Here is a 16,110-nt window from a genome sequence, read left to right on the forward strand (position 1 = left end):
AATACACACCGCACTAATACTGTATATTAAAGGTAGGACTACTCACCAAATTACAGTAGATTACATCAACTGTTGTGCCTTACTGTACCTAGATACGAGTACAGTAATCAGTTATCTTCATCTGTTTCATGTTACTTGCCCAATACACACTTTCTAAATTACGTTCAATGTCCATATCAGAGAAATTGAGGAATGAAATGACGTTACATACGAGGTTGATGCATTTATGCATGTCGTAGTAAGCAAGGTATAAAAACAGTTGCTTTATGAGGAATTAGTTCGTACCATTGAATATTGACGCAATAGACAAGGTGTCGCAGAAACCGNGAAACATGTAGCATAAACACAGAATGTACATATATTGTAATAATATTTTAAACATTTAATGAACATCTTAGTGAATTGAATGTGATTTAATGTCCTTTAAAATTTAAATTTTTGCATTACAGATGGAAAACAAGACCACAAATGATACCGCAATGAAACAGGATGTTGAAATATAATATTATACATTTTGATGTGAGTGTATATTTTAAAGGACCGCCTCTGTGGTCTAGTGGTCAGAGTTTCTGGCTACAGATCCAGAGGTCCTGGGATCGATTCCCGGCACTGCCAGATTTTCTGGGCAGTAGTGGATCAACAGAGTCCTCTCAGCCTCATGAGGATAATTGAGGTGCTGTATCAAGGAAATAGTGGCTCTGGTCTAGAAAACTGGGATTAACGGCCGTGGGGAACTGTTGTGCTGACCTTGTGATAGTCTCTATCCATAAAAGTTGGCACTAGCTTCACTGAAAAGCGGCGGCTGCTCGGTCGGTATAGTTTGCTTGCAGACTACAGGCCACAGAGTTTGTTTGTTTGTTTATATATTTTAAAGTGTGTCGGTATCACTGGCTGTTGGGGCCTAAATATAATTTGAACTGAAAATATATCCTGATGATTTATGTGTTTTACATTATGTACGTTTTCTTTGTGTTATGGGGCTTTCTTGGTAAAATGATAAGAGTTCTGTTCCTTCCGGGTGCATTTTATTGCATCATGCTACAACATCTTGGCTTACAAGATTCTTAGAATATTTAATGATGCTGTTTCAGAAGCAGAGATTGTATAATGTCAAATGATATAGGAAGATGTAAATGATTAATGAGTAGGTAAGGATCTGGAAGTGATTGTGGCATGTTCAGCTGCAGAAGTTATGCAGCATTAAATTATATGAAAAAATGATCGTGAAGAGTGAGTAGGTAAGGATTTGGAAGGACACAGTACTAAGAAGTATTTAAAGAACTACCTGGAGATACCAGGGAAAGCTGCAAAATACAACACACTTAGTATAACCTAACCTGCCAAAGATGCAACCTGGTACCTCCTGAATTCAAGCGTAAAATATTGCAACTACACCATCTCGCTTAGTCCTGCGTTAAAATGAGAACTAAAAGAATGCTTGGCTCTGAATAGTATACCAGTTGTTCATAACGCATATTGGAATGCATATTGTTGATTTCAGAATGCACCATGTTGTACATATTCCTAATCAGAGTTGCTCATTCTCAGGCAGTCTGAGTGTAGGAGACATAGAAGGTCTCCATTGATTGTGCAAGAAGATTTTTATTACTTTTAGATCTAGTGCAAAATCTTCAGTTTTACAAGTTTGATCTACTCTTGTTTCAGGGTTCGGATCTAGCTTACCTCACAAACCTACACACAGAATTTGATGGGCATCCTAATTATGTGAAAGGTGACGATAGGCGGCGATGGGAAAAGGAATTTAGTATCCAACATTATGCCGGCTGTGTGACTTACTGTGTTGAAGGTTTTGTTGATAAGAATCGTGATGTGCAACAGGATGTGTTTTTTGACTTCATGAGTCGTTCCACCAACGAGTTTGTTCAAGAACTGACAATGTACCAGGTAAGGAATGGTCCTCCAGGGATGATAGTAGATACCCATCTGAGAAAGTGATTATTTTCCAAGGAACATGAGACAAATTAGGTATGTTTTGTTTTATTCTTACTGGAATATATTTTTAATTCCCTTATACTTTAATTGCTGTTTACTCACAAATGTCGTAACATATCGGAAAGTGTACATTACGTGAATTCTTTCTTCTTTTGACTGCATCAGATGTTGCCCAAAACGTTTTTCAAACTACTAAATATTTAATGAAGGTCATGCCATAGCTCAAGCGGTTAGTCACTGGCTTCCCATCACAGGTCTGGTCAAGTGGGATTTGTATTGGAGAAAGTGGCGCTGGGGAATGTTTTCTCCGAGTACTTCGGTTTCCCCTGCCAATCTCCATTCCACCAATTGCTCCACAATCACCCTCACCTATCATCTGGGGCTGGTACAATAGGCCAGAAGTGGCCACAGTACAAGGTACTCAGTCCCACCCCACTGGCAATAAAAAAAACTAATGAACTCTTCTGAAAAATTTGTTTTGCTGCTGGACAAAATGACAGTTCTGATTGGCTGTTACAGCCCAAAACCTTCATTTGGACTTGGACATTATTAAAAGGGCCAACTAAAAAATTTCCTTAACTCTAGAATATGACATTTCCACACTTCAGATATCAAGAAAATGTTAGTAAAAGGCTGTACCATAGCTCAGATAGTCAGTCACTAGAATATCACCACAGAGGCTTGGGTTCGTTCCCAGGGTAGACCATGTAGGATTTGTGGTAGACTGAAAGGTAGTGCAGCAGGGTTATCTCTGAGCTAGTTACCATTCCAGCATTGCTCTGTTGCTATTATCTACTGGCTGTCGCATAGAAGCGCCAGTTCCTCTATTGTTGCCTGTATTCTTTGCCATGAGATTGTTTACGGATATTCCTCTGTTGTTATAGAAATGGCCAGTATGTCACAGTTGAACACACTTGCACATCTCAGATGTTGGAATATATGTTCATTGGAATTAAAGGTTAAAACTTTATGAACAAGTTAGTTTGTCCTGAAAATATCCATGTAAATACTTGCAGTTTCCTTTGTCTGAAACATTTTTGGGAGTACAGAACATCTTGAAGGCACAACCTTAGAGAAGAAAGATCTCATCATTCATTATCCAATGATGATGATGATGATGATGATGCATTCTCAGTGATGTTTTAGGCACATAGTACTTGTGTTTTGCTAAGTTTTTGTAGATAGCAAATTATTAATGATTGCTTCTTGGGGCTAAAGAGCATAATCCTGTAGGCTATAATTTATAGTTGCCCTTGGTTTATTCTGTTAAAGCAAAGTGGTTACACTTTTCTCACTTGTTTTATTATTCAAAGACTGTAAATTTAAAGCGGGTGGTACTTCTGTTTAAAGGGTTAAGTTAAATTTATTCTGTTTCCCTTGTGACTAGGACCTTCTTGGTTCGACAGTAGCTCGGATGGGTAGCACCGCTGGAGCCACTGTACCGAGAGGGACCAGTAAGGGCAAACCAACTGTCAGTGACACATTCAGGCATCAACTTCAGGCCCTTGTTGATGTACTGCAGGCCACCAATCCATGGTGAGTGTTTTCTACAGCATATTTGGGCATTTATAAATGCTTATAATTTTTATTCATATCTTTAATTGGAATGTTCTGAAGTAGCAATGTGTAATGCAGTTGTATTGCAGTAACAGATGAAAGCATGTATTAGTGGTATTTTATGGGTATTGTGCTCTAAAAATAAAACTAAGTTCATTGTGAAAAGCACAATAGATCATTGAAGGTTGCAGTGCTAGGACCAGTTTTATGGCTCACCCCTCATACTCATATTCAAGTTCATTGTGAAACAAATAATGTTAATGGATTCTGGTTTCACATGCAATTTACATATGTTTATAAATTAATAGATGTATTCTGGAGGCTAGAAAATATGTTTGGATTAAAGTTAGACTAATATAAGTTTTGATATTTACATTTCCCTTACACCATATGAATTGATTACACAACCATGTCTTAGTTTCTAGAGCTTCATTTGTTAAAATATGGTACATGATCGGAACATTATTTGTCAGTTGGTATCTGTTAGGAGTGTCATGTTTGACTCCTGTCACTCATAGAAGTGTACTTAATTAGTGTAACACGATTGCAGGTATGTGCGATGCATCAAGCCAAACATGAAGAAAGCACCAAACAACTACAATGAAAAGTTGGTGCTGGACCAGCTTAAATACCTGGGCATGCTTGAAATCATCAGAATACGGAAGGAAGGTTATCCAATTCATATGACATTGACTGAGTTTATCCAGAGGTACAGGTGTTTGTACCGCAACAGACTTCCTTCTTGTGATACTGATGCTGTCCGGTGAGAAAAATGTTACATAAGTTTACTTTTATTACTTACAGTATTATTATTTGAAGTGATTCACATGATTCCTGGGGGTAAAGTGACCGGAGCGTGAAGTTGACCACATACCTTCTAGTGCCAAAGTTAAGAACATATGGATCTGTACCTTCGCTCCCATGTGCACATTCATAGCATAGTATTTAATCAATTAAGCACAGGGACAACTTTACCTTTTACTTTTATCGGTACCTTCTCTGGAGCCCATTGAAGAGGTATCTTCACTCCCAAATCCTGGCTGTTCGATTGTAAGAGCTCATGGAAGCGTGAGTCTTTCATAATATTTCTTACTACATCCATTTAAATAGTGAACTAGGTTTTGTGAGACAACTGTAGCTTAGATCTTCATTAAAATGTATAATTGCTTCAAATTAATGTTAATTTCCTGATGTAACTCTATGCCATCTTGTAATTCCTTGCACTGATATTGTAATAAACAAATTGTGAGACTGTTTTTGATAATTGCTTATCTCTTTACATTTGTATGTCCTAAGCTTGAGAGAAAATAATCTAATTGTACTGACAGTGATTACCAGAAGTTTTTAAGATGAATGGTATGGTGGCAATATCATTGTCATTGTCATCATCACAGGTTGGATCTTCTTGATTCCTTCTTGCGCCTAAAGTTTGTAGTTGATCAGTCTGCTTTGTTCTCCAAAATCACTAAAATTGTTATAACAGAAGAAATTCTAATCTTAGGTTCAAATAGAATTTTTATCCATTTAATTCCAGGTCTTTAGAAGAAGGTGAGATATATTGAACAATACTTGTATAAGCATTAAGAATTTGTGTAGCACAAATTTCTTTCTTTCTTTCTTTCAGAGCACTGCTAGAGGAACAGGGAGTTCCCAGTACAGAATGGCAAATTGGCAAATGCAAAGTGTTCATTCGGAGTAGGGTTCATGAACCATTAGAAGATGGGCGCTTTAAAGTGGTTCATGCCATGGCAATACGAATCCAAAAATTCTGGCGTGGCTACACAGTCCGGATAGGTGAGTCTACAGTTTCAGCTAGTATGCACAGAGGTTATGTTCAGAGTAAATAACTTCTGCATAAATTCTTGAAATCTACAAAAGATATGTTCTTATAGCTCATGAGCTGGTAATGGTCATTAAAGATTCTTTATTCAGAAAAAGTCAAAAGCCGTAGCTTTATGATTTCTGAGATATAATATTGTGCTCTAGAGTCAAAATGTACTTGAATTTCATCTGAAGATGTAGTTGTTTTTAGTTGAAATTGATCTGTTTCAGAATTCCTTCGAACTCGGCAAGCCGTATTACAGGTACAGCATGCATATCGTGGTTGGAAGCAGCGACTGTTCTTCCTTCGACAACGCAGAGCAGCCATAGTCATTCAGTCACATCTTCGTGGTGTTTTTGCAAGAGAGGTAAGTTTTAAGGTCTTATCAACACAAGTAATGTTAATCTTCTGGATTAAATGCATACAGTATTTCACATTAATCCATATAAAGTAAGAACACTGAATGCAGATAATTAAAATTCTTGCTGACATTTTTGTCTGCTTACATTTTTAGTCCTGGTAGTATATGGAGAATCCACTGTGGAAAATAATTGTATTATGTAAGTTGTACCACTTCAGTTTTACACAAAAAAAAAAGTTACTCCTTCACTCACCCCATTTATGTTCGTAGGACTTACTATAAAAACCAGAGATTTTGGTATTAACTCTTCAGTTTCTTACAGGAAAAAAATTTCACAAATATGGGATGTAAATATTGTTTGTTAAATGTTAGTTTTAAAATGTGCATTGCAACATTCATGTTACATAACCTGTATTATAGGGAGGCAGTCTATGTTTGTGCATGTTGGTATGTTGTAGTGAATTATATAGCTGTGTGCTAAGTGTTCTAAATCATGGCGGGGGTGATGATGCTGCATCTAATGCTGTAACAGCAAGATTCATACTGCAAGCCTCGTGATCAGAATTGTGTAATAATAATATTATAGAAAATTAATAAGGAAATTGAGGATTGTTTAATCATGATTTTGGCTTTTGGTGTAGCTCGGGTGGTGAGATGGTGGTTTCTCGCCATGAAAACTTGGGTTCAGTCTCGCTTTGTGGTATCACATGAAATTCATGATGGACAAAGTGGTAGTGGAGCAGGTTTCTCTCTGAGTTCCTCTGGCTTGTCCCTGCTAATCATAATTCCACTACTACTTTACACTCAGCTGTCAACATTCCATAGGGTATGCAAAAGCCCTAACCACCTTACAATTATCATTCATCACTTATCCAGCACTTGACTGTACTCAGAGTAAAGAGGTTACTTTCTTTATTGTGATTCAGGTGGCTGCAGCATTGCGTGAAATGCGTCGTGTAGAAGAAGAGATGCGTAAACGAGAGAAGCTCGAAGAGGAACGCAGGCAGAGGGAACTTGAACTGGACAAACAGCAGGCAGAGAATGATAAGAGAGCCCTTGAGGATAGTGAAAGGTTAGAAAATATTTACATCTTCCTGATGTTTAATGCAGTGACATTTCTTCAGTAGTCAGATCACTACTTGTTGATTCTTGTTTTATTTATCTCTGCAATGGTTATGTAAAGTGCTCTTCTCCAGCTGGTCTGTACACTACACATATGGGCAAACCTGTCAGAAGTCAGAAGTCACATTTCTGCTGGCTGATGTATTGTATGTTTTGATCTTGAGTGCAGTGGCAATCAGGTCTTCTTTTTTTGGGGAAAAAATGTTACTTATGGACCATCATATTATTAATGATATGATGTTTATGAGTGGCATAGAATGAAAGTGTCATTATCTGCTTTAGTGTACTATCACAGCCTTTGACTCTAGGAAATGAGGAAAATTACAGAGGACCTCAGTAATGATTGGTGGATAGCTCTCATCCTGGCAGATTCCAATTGAAAGGCTTCTAATTGTGAAACAGGAACACTACTGACATTATGTAAATACTTGGTGAAATATAACTTTGGACAGTAAAGTAATGAAAGCATGTTTCATTCATGATATTACAGTAATAATTGTAAACATTTAAAACTATGAGAACCTCCTAGAAACTGTGTTTAGGCTGACATTCTTCAGACTGGCTACATTCTTGTTGGTACATACAAAAGAAAATAAACAATTGAATCTGTTACCTTCAGCTTCAGGTTAACTACTCTAAAGAGACCTTAGTAACCGCATGGAAAACTACACAGTGTCACATCTCAGAAGATGACAGTTTTAATATTGACTACCACTGGAACCACAGATATCATTAGAAAATGTTAAAATTAAAACATATGCCCACAGTATGAAAGCTGCAATTTTTGTAGCTTTCCAGAGAATACATAGCTAATGCACTCAAGTTTTCTGTGTGGTATAGTATTTTTTATTCATCATTGTACTGGTGAACAAGGGAACCAATTTGTAAAATGAAATATTATCAGTGAAGACAGTTATTGAAACTGTAATTAATTTAACTGCTGTTTATTTGTTTGTCAACATTTGAAATTTAAATTGTCTCTGTAATTATTTATTTTGCTACTACGTGTTGATTTTATTGTAATTTAGATTCACTGAAATATTTCTAAAGAAAACTAAAACATTTATTTTCATAAGAGCACATAAGATGTTCATAACATCTGACATTAAATATGTAACACTGAAGAATTTAAATATCTATCATTTAAATGGTTTGTGTACCCAAAATTACATGATCACATACTGAATTGTGTTTCTCTTAAATTGTATACTTGATAATTTCATATTGTTCATGGGATTCTCTTTTGTGAAGTATAAAAATAAATACAGTGACAGAAGTTACTGTAAAATTGGCAGTTACTGTGTTATTAGTAGGAGCCAGGTTAGCACGGTTGATATAGTGACTGGCTATGGGCTGGATTACCGAGGAGTTGGAGTTTGAGTCCCAGTAGGTCAAGAATTTTCTCATCTCCATATTATCCAGACCTTCTCTGGGGTTCACTCAGCCTCCTGTCCAATGGGTACTGGGGCTCTTTCGCCAGGGATAAAGCTGCTGGGGAATGAAGCTAACACTCACCTGCAACTAGTGCCAAGGTCAAGAAAACATAGATCTAATTTTTTTAATGCTAGTGGGGTGGGACTAAGTCCCTTGTACTGCGGCCACTTCTGGCCTATTGTACTAGCCCCAGATGATAGGTTAGGGTGATTGTGGAGCAATTGTTGGAATGAAGATTGGCAGGGGAAACCGAAGTACTCTGAGGAAACCTGCCCTGGCATCAGTTTGTTCACTACAAATCCCACTTGACCAGACCTGGGATTGAACCCAGGCCGCTGTGGTGGGAAGCCAGTGACTAACCACTTGAGCTATGGCGCGGTCAAACATAGCCCTATACATCCACTTCCCCATACGCCTTCATGGCATAGTGCTTAATTAGGTTAACACAGGGACAACTTTACATTTTACTGTATTATTAATAAATAATTAAATTTCATATTTGTGTGCTAAAATTAATTGCCTTTTTTTTTAGCATCACTTCCCGTAATCATAAACATGATCTTGACTCAAGAATCAGTGAACAGGGTCCATGCCAGAGTTCAGGGGGTTAGAAGCTGCCTTCTCACCGCAAATATTTTGTTTGTCATTTATAAGGCAGTTAAGATAGGATTTATGGCAGGAAAAATGTCAGTTGGTGCAGATTCTTTTCTGACTACTGCAGCTTTCCATTGTCAGTCATCATCAAGGGCTAGTACAAACAATTCATTTTAGAGCCACAGACCCAAGTTCATTTTGAGGTGTACAGAATCTGACCTGTCAATTATTGCAGATATATTTATCCTGCATAACTAAAAATGTTATTTTTTTTCAAGCATGCAATATCATGGTTTAGTAGGAATGGATAGAGGGTAAGTAACAGTAAAGATGTTTGTCTTGGCCTATTTTAATGGTTTTGATTTGTTTCATTCTGGTCCATCACACTGACAATATTACAAATGATAAAACAATTCAGTCCGGTGCGACTGTTGAAGCTTTTACTACTGCAGTTCTTAGCACCCTAACATGTTTCAGTCCCTATAGACCATCATCGGAGGAAACATCATTACTTTTAGAAACTACTCAGTGCTAAGAAGTGAAGTAGTAAAAGCTTCAACAGTCTCACTGGCTGGAATTGTTTTATCATTTGTAATATTTTAATGGTATTTATATGGGTTTTTCTGAAACTGATGTACACTACAGGGTTTTGCTGCTGTGTTTCTGTTGAAATTTGCATCCTGGTAAATTATTGACAGCTTTCAAAGCTATCACTTTAACCTTTTTGCAGTTTATAATGCTTTCTTGTTCATAACATGGGAAGTGTCTACAAAATGAGATTATTAAATAAGTTGCACAAATGGTGAAAGCTTATTTTGGTAAAGGTTAAGTTAATGTTGCCATTCTGCCTCAGCACCATATCATTAAGTCATATATGGGGACTTAGTGTAAAGCTTAATATTTTCTTAATATTGGCACCAGATGTAATAATGAAGGTTACTGCCTTTTGGGATGTGATCCTGTGTACTTTGGGTACTGTTCAGTTTATGTGACAGTTGTGTTAAAAAGGAAAGTTACAGAAGATGAAGTCATGTAAATCAAACATAAGGAAATAACTGTGCTGAATGTTTCCTTATCCCTTCAAAGAATGACAGCAGTACATGCACAGAAGAGGTTATGTTGCTAGGTCAGATTTGCCCTTTTCACCTGACATTCTTCTCTGTCACCCAGTCCCTCTTCCCTGATGTCTCTCAATTGAGCAGCAAGAAATTTTCATTAAAGTGAGTGTTGCTAATTGAAGGTCATCTAAATAAGTTGTTCACATTAAAATGAAGCGTTTTTTGAACTTGTACATAATGAAGTTCCTGCACCAGTATTTTGGAGGAGCCTGCTGTCTCCATCTTCAGATATTGACTGAAATGTTGATATTGTCTTTCAGACATGGCATAGAATCCGAGAGCTATTTGTCTGTATAGTCACTGCCATGAGAACTTTGTACCTCACAGACTGAGATCAGTTGTCAGCTTCGCACTCTAGCCAAGTCTTCCAATTGAGAAACCAATGTTAAATAAATCAACACACATAACAGAGAATTCATTAAACAAGTGAACAAATGAATGCACAAAAATTGCTTATAGAAGACCTGTTATTCAACTTTCATTTAAACCCACCATCAGATATTTGTGAAGGACACAACAGAATTATCTGCCCAAATTGTGATCACAGTGTCACCAAAGATATCAGGTGCATTGCTTTTGGGATGACTGTTATAATGTACAAAACGGTTCTCTACCTGTTGTATAGTTTCATATTTTGTCATGTTTAAAGTCGATTATTTTTAGCAGCCTCCAGAATCTTTCATGGGCTCTATGGCTGATAAGTGCTTGTTCCTGTCTGACCATATGTTAACAATGGAAAAACCTAATACCCTTACTGCCTGTGACTGAACCTTACAGTCAGATGGTTAAGTACTACTGTTTCACATTTGGGTAGTTTTAAGTTCTGATATCAGGCAGTGAGTGGTTACTATGGCTGAGATTCAGGGATAGTACCATTTATTAGTTCATGGCTATGTCCTTCCCAATTTATTATTCACTGCTCATCCTGTCATTCTACACTATCCAGGCTCACAGATTCAATATGGAATACATATCTGATAATTAATATTTGAATTATGAAAAGTATATACAAGATGGTTGATAAAAGCTTAATCATAAATATTTCTGTACTGATAAGGAAACTTGCTTATAGTGTACTGGTATTCTGTTATGCAGAGCTGCCCAGCAGGAGATAGCAGCACTCTCTCAGATGGCCGAACAACTCAATTCGAAGCTTGCAGTTACAGAACAAGCAGGTGATTCTGTGGATCTGGACAATCTGTTTGCTTTTCTGTCAGATGTGCAGCCTAATCGTAACCAGATCATAGATGAGATTGGTGAGAGGATGAATGAACTGGTTGAAGACTTGGATGTGGAGGTGTGTAGATAAATATTTCATGTTAATAATCATGAAACTTGACATGTAGCAACAATTTTCGTTTCTGTGTTAAGTGTATGACATAAAATATATATTCTAATATTGTTTTCATTTATAACTTTAGAATGACTAGTCCAAATTCACCTGAACGTCTGTTTATTATGAACTAAGTTGTTGAATTTCTGCTTGCAAGTAGAGTACTGTGATTATGGCTTGCTTGTTTGTCTACTCTGCATACTCTTTGGCTCTGAAGATGGAGGCAGTATGTTCCTCCCAAATGTCAGTAGACTACCAGACTTCTTAGCATCACATCCCAGATGATTATGTTATTCATAGTCACTGCTGTGAGAACCTTTGTTCTTACTTGATGACATTTTTTGTTGCAGCTTGAAACTGTGATCCAGCAGGAGAGTGAAGGCCTGGCAACCTCTAACCCCCCTGTTCCACCATGCAGTCTGGATCTGCAGCTTCCGGCTCAGAGAAACAATGGTGGCACAAAGTGTCTGGGGCTTCCTTCACTGCCAGAACCCACAGAACCTCCTCCCCCACCTCCAACGGGCCCCAGTGGTGTTCCAGTATGCACTAATGATACAAGTCCTCCTCAGAACACTACATCAGAACCCATCTATGAGTCTGTGCTTCCACGAGATGAGGGGGGAGGTGGCTCCTCACCACCCCCACTTCCCACACCTGGACCACCTCATAAGCTGCGCCCTAAAAGTCCTGGAGTTGAGCGGATCCAGAGGGGAAACCACAGTCATGCTGTGGATAGGGTTCCCAGTCCAAGACCCAGACCAGGCTCTCCTAGCTGTGGTTCTCCGCGTCATAGTCGACCAAGCTCCAGAGGATCATCTGTTTCTGGGGTTAGTACATCATTTCAATTAGGAAGAAGCATTGGCACAATTAGGACAGATAGCAACACTTCATTATAATGTGCACAGAGTGTTGTCATGCACTCATCAACAGAAGAATTTGTCTTTTCACATGTTAGGACTCTATTTACAGTAAGTTGTCCCTGTTTGAAAGCACCATGCCCTAATGCAGGCAGGGGAGTGAACGTAGGATTTTAAAGTCTTCTCAGCAGTGGATATATTGCTTCCAATATTTCTCATATTGTCACATGTATGGGGTTTGCGTGACAAATAATAAGGGGTTCTCGATTCAATAATTGAATTTATTGGCACTTCTTTATAATTACAATTAATTAGAACAGCTCACACATTGAACTACTTCAGAATGACATCTGTCTGGTGAATCCCTGTGAAGAATCTCACTGCTCTCAAGCCCTGGCTGAATTGAATTCACGAATCAACTTCCTTTTATAACTGCCAGAGAATCTAATAGAGATCACCACCTCTAAGGGTTCCGTTACTGATCTTCATAAATGCGTTGCCATGGAAACCATGTTCTGTAATCATTTGGGCTCAAGAAATTAGTGTTTTTGTGGCAATGTGTTTGTCCATTTGTTTCTTAGAAATGGCCTGCGTGTCACAATACATACATACATTTATTTCATTTCACAAGTCCAAACAAATGGACATGAAGGTCATCATACAAAAATTTAAACACACAGTTAGCAAAATAATTAAAACTAATTGTTTATGTTATGCTCCACATATTCAGAAACTGTATAAAAGGAATTATTCATAAGATATAAAAACAAATTTAAACAAACACACAGATAACAAAGTAATTAAAACTAATTGTTTATGTTATGCTCCACATATTCAGAAACTGTATAAAAGGAATTATTCATAAGATATAAAAACAGCCTATTTTTAAAACTAATTCTATCCTCTTTAAGGCTCTGAGTGGTTATGGGCAATCTGTTGAATAGTTTAATGGCAGTAAACATAGTACCTTTCTGAAAAGCAGACAGATTCGAGTTTGGCAAATATAATTGCATAAATATGCATAAATATAATATATTACAGATGACATATAAGAATACACATATTGAAATTACGCTGAAGCCAAGCCAAGATGAAGGAATGTAAATAGTTACCAATTCATGTCATGAAATTAAGGAGGAAATAACTTCAAGGCTGTGATTGCAGTCTAGATGGAAATAACTATGAAGATAAAGGTAGTGAATCGGAAGTTATTAGTGACCTATGGCCACATCATAACCCAGGCAGGTAGTCATCATCTCTGAGTAGAGATCTCAAAAATAATATTTGTGCCACTTCACAGAATATTCATCCTCTGCAGACACATGAAACACAACTCATAGCTGTACAAAACCTGACTGTCACAATTGCAGCTAATAAGGCCCACACTCATGAATTTCTGGTGACATAAGGACATGCTCCCATTATGTATTGACAACTTGGTTTGAACATCAAAGATGACTCACTGATTTATGATACTCATTTAAATACTTATATAGGAAGAGTACCTAAATTTTGCATTTCTTTATTTCAGTATTAGTTTGAGACTGTGCTTAACTTGAAAATTATCTTTTTGTTTTGATTTATATGCAATTGTTGATTTTATTTCAGGGCATTCAGTCATCATATTCTTGGCGATACAATGGGCATGATGAACCTGAGAGAGAGCAAAGGCGAAAGTTCCGTGTAGAGAAGAAATTGCAAGAATTGGAGGAGTTGCAGGACAAAGAGGCAGCAGCTGCAGCACTAGATGACACTTACCATGACATTGTTGAGTTTGCACATAACTACTTCAATTCTCATGAAAGATCTCCTGAAGGTATGTCCATCAGCAATCATTTTCATTACAAAATCCCCATTTAATTCCTACAGTTAGTTTTTCCATAGTTCAAGCAGTTAGTCACAGACTGTTCCCTGTGGAGCCCTTGTTCAACGCAAGGGTGAACTAAGATGGGTTTGTGGTGTAAAGAATGGCATGGGGTAAGTTCTGTCTAAGAACTTAGTTTCTTCAATTCATTGTCATTCCACAAATGCTCCATATTCTTCTGTAATCTGGTACAGTAAACCCGTTTGAGACTGCAGTACCAAAGGATTTGGTCTCAACCCACTCCAAAAACTAAGTCATTTAGTTAGGTTTTTGTAAAAGAAAATGTCATAAATTCCTCTAAATATATATCAACAATACAAATGTATGTATATATTTCAATATGTTTCCTGTTTCACCAAAATATTATTGTCATAGGTTTATATTTTTATTGTACAAATCACATCTTAACAGTTTTTTCTTGTTTGACTGTTCCACAAGGTTCTAGAGAAATTTTTTATTTGGCTACTGTGAACTTTAACAGGAAGACAGTCCAGCATTGCTTCTAAAGTACAGTATATAGACAGTTCTAGTAACTCCTGTTTCCTAAGAGCAGAAATATAAAGTTTTTGAGGTTTGAATCACATTTAATTACACCGAGAAAATGATTTATGTGAATTTCATTTCAGAATTTTGGATGCCTTTCTAGTATCAAGAAATTGAACAGTGTTTTAACTTTATATGGAGACATTAGTCAGAGTAGAAGTCAGGAAGTGATTGTGTGTTTTGTTATATCTTTGCTTTCTTATTAGGTACAATTATGGCTACGCTTACTAGGAAGAACAGGTCAACAGAGATTATGCCAAAATATGAGATGGTGACATATTATCGAGGGTCTACAATTCCTAATTCACATATTCACATGTATGACCCAGATAATGTAAATGTGGCATGTTCCATCTTCAGGGTAAGTTTTCCGCAAGTACAGTGAAAGTTTGCATTTAAATTTGTAAAGAAGATTTGGTATGTGTTAATTGACACTAATTGTGCCAAGATCTATTGAAATGACAGTATCAAATGCTGCATGAAGTGTCAGTGTCAGTTTAATGAATGCGGCTCCTCCAGAAGGGCTCAGCTCCATGAGTGAGTAAGTAAGTAATAAGAACTCGTAGGTTGCTCAAATCTGATACTATTTAATTTACACATAGTATTAATAATGTTTATGATTCAGAACATCTGTCTTCAAACTAAAACAAGGGTTGATTCTTTATTGATTTAATTTTTACTGTCATAATGGTGGACTTCACTATGATTACGGTAATCACGTCTGTATTTCAGTAGGTTAAATCCTTACAAAAGAAAATCAGAGTGTATATACTGTTGTGGCCCAAATTTGAGATTGAAGAGGGTATGGTATTACCCAAAAGCTAGAGACATGCGAAAAGAATTTCGCAGCTATTGCCGTAAATTGTAAACACCAGGACTGGCAACTAGGTTAAGAATGTGACTGCACAGCAGGTCTCTGTAATCACAGAGCAATAGCTTACCTCACTCGTACACTGGATTAATCGAGAGAGACCGCATACACAGCAATAAGACGCAAGGGGTCCGCCCACAACCACCCATGAGAGCCAATGAGGAGGTTATTATGTATGAGGATTGAGGGCACTGAGGGGGAGTCACCTACCCTCTGTCGTCTACGCTGAATCAGCGAAAGAAAACGATAAATTAGGGAACTTCGGGGGATTTGAATCACGTTCTAACACACAATATTCAGTTGTCAGCCGAAGGCTCTCTTCGACATGGGTCTGACCAGCGGAGGCAGTGGGCCGGCATCTTGTACTACAGGTGGGTTTGTTTACGCATATTAGCCATGCTGATTGAGAATATCGTTGTGTCATAGTATTGGTGATACAGTGTTGTTGAGCTATTGAATGTGCAATTTCCAGTGTACCCAGTGAGCCCTGAGGGTAGGATAATAGGTTCATGTCAAGGCCTAGGATATTAGCCAGGCAATCAGTGATTTATAGTATATATGTTAGGGTTGTGGTTAGTATGTAGGGTAGGAAACTAGGATCGGGTAGAAGCCTAGGATAGTAGTCAGGCAATGAGTGACTTATATGTCGGTGTCAAGGTTACACATAGGGAGTAGTGGTAA

General features: G+C 37.5%; 1 protein-coding gene across 4 annotated transcripts in view; it reads left to right on the forward strand.

The window, feature by feature from the left end:
• Positions 1-16,110, forward strand: part of LOC111872344 (myosin-I heavy chain) — a 160,864-nt gene that overhangs the window by 120,565 nt on the left and 24,189 nt on the right. For 2 of the 4 annotated variants that reach the window (XM_033754648.1, XM_023866112.2), the window contains exons 10-20: positions 1,666-1,905; positions 3,341-3,489; positions 4,061-4,273; positions 5,135-5,304; positions 5,563-5,699; positions 6,620-6,765; positions 9,122-9,157; positions 11,057-11,258; positions 11,645-12,121; positions 13,760-13,967; positions 14,765-14,919. In XM_033754648.1, coding sequence (XP_033610539.1) covers positions 1,666-1,905; positions 3,341-3,489; positions 4,061-4,273; positions 5,135-5,304; positions 5,563-5,699; positions 6,620-6,765; positions 9,122-9,157; positions 11,057-11,258; positions 11,645-12,121; positions 13,760-13,967; positions 14,765-14,919 — 2,133 coding nt within the window. The remainder of the gene's footprint in view (positions 1-1,665; positions 1,906-3,340; positions 3,490-4,060; positions 4,274-5,134; positions 5,305-5,562; positions 5,700-6,619; positions 6,766-9,121; positions 9,158-11,056; positions 11,259-11,644; positions 12,122-13,759; positions 13,968-14,764; positions 14,920-16,110) is intronic. The other 2 variants (XM_033754649.1, XM_023866113.2) reach the window with 1 other exon arrangement.

The sequence above is a fragment of the Cryptotermes secundus genome, unplaced genomic scaffold (assembly GCF_002891405.2).
Source record: "Cryptotermes secundus unplaced genomic scaffold, Csec_1.0 scaffold55, whole genome shotgun sequence".
NCBI lineage: Eukaryota > Metazoa > Arthropoda > Insecta > Blattodea > Kalotermitidae > Cryptotermes > Cryptotermes secundus.